Here is a 6,000-nt window from a genome sequence, read left to right as displayed (position 1 = left end):
TGCCTCGTATGGGAACTGTACCTCCTTTAATCGCAGGACTCTGCAGAGAGTGGTGCGGACAGCCCAGCGCATCTGTGGTTGTGAACTTCCCACGAATCAGGACATTTACAAGGACAGGTGTGTAAAAAGGGCCCATAGGATCATTGGAGACCCAACTCATCCCAACCACGGTCCATTCTAGCTGTTACCATCCGGAAAGTGGTACCGCAGCACAAAAGCCAGGACCAACAGGCTCCGGGACAGCTTCTTCCACCAGGCCATCTGACTGATGAACTCACGCTGATTTGAGTGTACTCTATATTACGTTGACAGTTCTATTTATTATATATTATTATATATTACTATGATTGCACATGGCACATTTAGGTGGAGATGTAACAAAGATTTTTACTCCTCATGTATGTGAAGGATGTAAGAAATAAAGTCAATTCAATAAGGGGAAGATTCCCTGCTACCTATCTATAACGCTCATCACTTTACATGTCTCAGTCATGTCCCCACATAACCACCTCTGTTACAGGGAAAATCAACCAAAACTCTCCATTATCTCCTTCTAGATGGATTACTCTATCCCAGGCAACATCCTGTTGCATCTCCTCTGCACCCTTTATAGCACAATCATTATTTTGAAGTCAGTTGCTTTCTTGTCCCAATAAGGAGACAGTGAGCACATCCTTTAACCCTTTTTTCTCCATCTCTTCCCATGATGGAGGTCGAGGAGAGTGTCTGCTTTGAGCGTACTGCATTGGGGATACAAACAAAGTGACCTGTCGACCGAATATAATCAGCGACAATGCAAAATTTTGTTCAATGTTTTAAAATATCCAGTTTTAAAAAACTCGAAGTGACTGTGTCTCCAAAGCCAGTTTGCTTTGGTGGACATTGCCCTTCTAAATGCTCCTTGGCTTAATTCTTTTCAGCATTTTGCTGTGCTGCATTGGGGTATGAGAGCCAGGGACAGATATTGGTTCATTTATCTTAGTCATAGAGAAGTACAGAAAAGAAAAAGATCCTTTGGCTCATTTAGTCCATGTCAAATCCATTTAGACTGTCTACTCCCACCGCCTTGCACTGGGACCATAGCCCTCCATACCGCTACTATCCATGTACCTATCCAAACTTGTCTTAAACATTGAAATTGAGCTTGCGTGCATCACTTGTGCTGGCAGCTCGTTCCACACTCTCGCAAACCTCTGAGTGAATAAGTTTACCCTCATGTTCCCCTTAAACCTCACCTTTCACCCTTAACCCATGACCTCTGGTTGTTGTCACACCCAACCTCAGTGGAAAAAGCCTGCTTGCATTTATCCTACCTATACCTCTCATAATTCTGTATACCGCTATCAAATCTCTTCTCAATCTTCTATGTTCTAAAGAATACAGTCTGAACCTATTCAATCTTTCCATATAACCCAGGTCCTCCAGACCCAGCAACATCCTAGTAAATTTTCTCTGCACTTTTTCAACCTTACTTACATCTTTCCTGTAGGTAAGTGACCAAAACTGTACACAATACTCCAAATTAGGCCTCACCAACGTCTTATACAACTTCAACATAACATACCATCTCCTGTATTCGATACTTAGATTTATAAAGATCAATGTGCCAAAAGCTTTCTTGACAACCCTATCTACCTGTGATGCCACTTTCAACGAAATATAGATCTGTATATCCAGATCCTTTTGTTCTACCACACTCCTCAGTGCCCAACCATTCACTGAGTAAGACCTACCCTGGTTGGTCCTATCAAGGTGCAAAACCTTGCACTTGTCTGCATTAAGTTCCATCTGCCATTTTTCCAGCTGATGCAGATCTCTCTGCAAGTCATGATAGCCTTCTATGCCCACACCACCACCAATCTTGGTGTCATCTGCAAATTTGCTGATCCAGTTAACCACATTATCACCCAGATCATTGATATAGATGACAAACAACAAAGGAACCAGCACTGATCCCTATGGCACACCACTAGTAACAGGCATCCAGTCAGAGAAGCAACCATCTACTACCATTCTCTGGCTTCTCCCACAAAGCCAATGTCTAATCGAATTTGATATCCAATTATTCTGACAGACTCATACAAGCTTTGTACTCTCAAAATTTCAATTTTCACTTATCAAGCAACACACACACAAAATGCTGGAGGAACTCAGAAGACCAGGCAGCACCTATGGAAAAGAGTACAGCTGACATTTCGGGCCGAGACCCTTCAGCAGGACCCCTTATCAAGTACACCTTTGCCAGAAAACAGCCTGTCACAATCCACACTTACCAGATGATTTCCAATACCATCAAAATTGGCCTTTCTCCAATTTAGAATCTCAACCCACGAACCCGACCTATCTTTTTGCATATTTACTTTGAAACTAATGGCACTGTGGTCACTAGATGCAAAGTCTTCCCCTTCACAAACTTCTGTCTCATTCTCTAATAGCAGATCCAGTTTCTTTCCAGGGCAGTTGGAGGATTTTGCAAAGGTGTCTTTTAAGTGTCTTGAGGTACCTGCTGCAGGTAATCGTGCTCTCAGCATCACATAACCTGGCAAATTCGCCACCGGACTGTGCCACATCTAAGGGATGTGGTTTCACAGATTTCCTTTTGATCAGCGGAGCTGCATTCATTCAGTTCATCAAACCTGACCTGCACCTTATAGGTACTGGAAGGCTTGGAATGATGATTTGGTCAGTGATCACATGGTTCTGACCACCCTGACCTTAACCAGTTATCGGTTAAGCTTCTGGCCGACGTAGACTCACAGGATGTTTTATGCCGGAGGTGGAAGGACGGACATCTTCTTGATGGAAATAGTCATTGTCAATTTGTGGCGTTCAAACCTGATTGTTGTCTACTTCCTGCTGCGAACGTACTCCCTCAGCATTGCACCGGGTTTCAGAGCTCCGGTTTGCGACTTGCTCCTGTCCAAACAGCCGGCCGGGTAACTGTTCGGATATTATCACATGAACGGGAGAGGGGTTATAATCATCTCTCACCGCCCTGGACGGACTGACTGAAGAGGGGAACGCTTCGCAAAACAACAACAAACCCCCACCAAGCCGACGCCCCGAGTCGCCGGCGCAAGGGCGACAGGAGGCGAAAACGGGTGTAACGGGCGTGAGGTTGAGCCAATCGCTGACTGCCGGGCTCGCCGCTGCTCGAGATGTTGGGTGTGACTTCCGGCGATGGAGGCGGGCCCGTTTGGAGCGGGATGACGGCGTGACTGCTTCCGGTTGTGCAGTTTGTGTTTCGGTTGCTGGCGGTCGGTGGCTGGGACGTCAGGTAAAGGAGCCGGGCTGGGAGGAAGGGGAGCTGGGGAGAGGTCCGAGCTTAGACTGGGGCACGGAGGGGGCGGCAGCAGCTCTGGCGAAACCCTTTAACTTGTACTGAATAAAATGCTGCGCGAGACTTTAAAAAAATAAAATGAATATTCTAAAACATTGAACTGACAGGGTCTCCAAAGCCGATTCGTTTTGGTAGATGTTGCTCTTCTGAACGCCCCCTTGTCTTTAATTCTGTTCTGCTTATCACTGTGCTGCGTCCTGCTGAGTCATTTGGAGTGAAGACTAGTAAGAACAGGCTGACAATGCAATGCACTACACGCTCAGGCCTTAGCAACACGGCCTATTCCGAGTTGGACAGCGAGGCTTCTTATTTACTTATAAATCACCGCAAAGCGGTCTCTCTGCTCTTTTAAACCTTAAAGAGTTTAAATCTTTCCAGCTGAGTCCCGTTTTAACAGAACTAGAATTTGGGTGCTCTTGTAATAGATTCCCATCGAAAGACTTACTCCTCAACGCTATGAACACAATTCATCATGTTCTCGCAAGCGATTTAATATGTTGTATACATTTTATAGTTACTTCACTGCAAACAATTGTAAAGATCAATCAGTGCATTTGCTAATCTAGTGAGGATTCTGATCTACCTAACTGATCTTGGATGGTTTTGTATGAATTGCACTCATCTAAAATGCATAGTTTTGCAGCGGAATATTAAACAATTTATTGTTTTCTGTTATGAGGAGCAGGCTGTATTGTGTTGTTCATTGTCACACCTATGGCTTGTTGTTTAGTAGAAAAATTGTACAGGAGAGGGTGCAGAGATTGACGAGTCTCTAGGATGTCAGTGATAGTGTTTCAGCTATGAGGCGAGACTAGATAGGTGGATTTGCTTTTGGAACAGAACGGGGTGGGGGGGGGATGCTGATTCAAAATTGAGCTATTTGTTTAGGGTTGATAATGAGAAAGCTTTTCCTTAATCAAAAAATACAGGATTAAGAGGAGGAGATTGAAGGAAAAGTTTGTACCCAGAAGGAAAAGTTTATACGAGAAGGCAAATGAGATCTGTAATAAGGGGATAATGGAAGCTGTAAATGCTTGGATGAAGTTTTGAAATATTGTGGCATATGGAAGTCTACTGGCTGACTACTGGAAAGTGGCATTAGCAGAATAGTACTCATAGCTGCAGGAGCTTGTTGGATCTGAGACCCTGGTTCCATATATAATTCTATGCACAAAAACCTGAAAACACACACTCAGTAATTTAGGAACATCTGCTTTCCCTCTGCCATCAGATTTCTGAACAATGGTCTATAAACAGTGCCTCATTATTCCTTTTTCTTTGCAGTAATTATTTATTTTGTAATTTTTGTTTGTTGATTTTTTTGCACTATACTGTTGCGACAAACCAGCAGATTTCACTCCTTATAAGTCAATGTTAACCTGATTCTGATTCTTAAATCAGCTGAATCTGAGCTATATTTTGTTTGCTTCATTGAAAATATTTGTTATTTAGGAGCTGTACTTCTACTAGATGGGATAACATACAGACATGTTCAGCTTTGAAGGTGATTTCAAAACACGGCCCAAGGTTTCTCTTGGTGGAGCCAGCAGGAAGGTTGGTAATCAATTATTTTTAAAAAATTTGTGCGTTAAGTGCATTTAATTAGTCATATTTTGTACATGAGGTTTAAAACTTGTGATTGTATAAAACAAGATAAGGAGAACATATAAAGTTAGAAGAAGTCTACTCAACCCCTCTCAGATCTGTCCTTCAAGATGATTATGGCTGATCTTCTCCTGGCCCTTCATCTTCTTGTTTCAGTTCCTGTAGCACTCCACGACAGATCTTTCAACATTTTACCTACTTACTCTTCAGCTACTCAATAATCTTTATTCCACAACCTTCCTGGGTAGACAATTCCAGAAATTCATCATCCTCTGAGGAAAAAGTCCCTTTGCTCCTTAGTTTTAAATTATTGCTGCCTTCCCCCCCCCCCCACCTCACCTCAGCCATTCTTGTAGCTTATTCCAGTTTCTCCCATTAGTGGAAACATCTCAATGTCTACCTTGGTATACCCAAGTTTATATTCCATTCAGATCAACTTTCATTCCTCCAAACTCCAAAGAATATATATTTTTATATCATTTATGTCTGTTTTATCTACTTATATCTTTAATACTGTTTGTGATGGTATTAGAAAGTAAAAGCCTCCATTTTTGTTATAAACATTACATTCTGAAGTACATAGAACATGGAGCAGTATGACACAGGATCTTTGATCCATGATATCTGTGTTAACCATGGTGCCCAGTCAAGCTAAATGTATCTGCCTCCACTTGATCCATATTTTTCCATTCCATGTACGTTTATGTGCCTTTCTAATTGCATTTTAAACACCACTATTGTGTCTGCATCCACCACTATCCCTAGCAGCGCATTTCAGGCATCTACTACTGTGTAAAGGAAAACTTATTTGCATATCTTCATTAATTTTTTTCCTTTATTTAAGGCCTCATAGAGAGCAAAATCTTGCACATGTCCAAATTTATGGTTGACACCAAAATTGGCGTGTAGTGGACAATGAGGAAGGAGATCAAAATCTTAGCGTGATCGTGACTAGCTGGGAAAATGGGCTGAAAAATGGCAGTTGGAATTTAGTGCAGATAAGTGTGAGACGTTACACTTTGGGAGGATAAACCAGGGTAAGACTTGTACAGTGA

At 42.4% G+C, this 6,000-nt stretch overlaps 1 protein-coding gene across 1 annotated transcript in view; it reads left to right on the top strand.

The window, feature by feature from the left end:
- The first annotated feature begins 2,167 nt into the window (after window positions 1-2,167).
- ube3c (ubiquitin protein ligase E3C) overlaps window positions 2,168-6,000 on the top strand; it is a 177,560-nt gene continuing 173,727 nt past the window's right edge. The window contains exons 1-2 of the mRNA XM_063044419.1: window positions 2,168-3,277; window positions 4,793-4,894. Of these exons, the coding sequence (XP_062900489.1) occupies window positions 4,829-4,894 (66 nt within the window). The 5' untranslated portion in view covers window positions 2,168-3,277; window positions 4,793-4,828. The remainder of the gene's footprint in view (window positions 3,278-4,792; window positions 4,895-6,000) is intronic.

This window comes from Mobula hypostoma, chromosome 3 (genome assembly GCF_963921235.1).
Source record: "Mobula hypostoma chromosome 3, sMobHyp1.1, whole genome shotgun sequence".
NCBI classification, from domain to species: domain Eukaryota; kingdom Metazoa; phylum Chordata; class Chondrichthyes; order Myliobatiformes; family Myliobatidae; genus Mobula; species Mobula hypostoma.
Note: the sequence above shows the minus strand (reverse complement) of the source record. Positions and strands in the feature narration are given on the sequence as shown.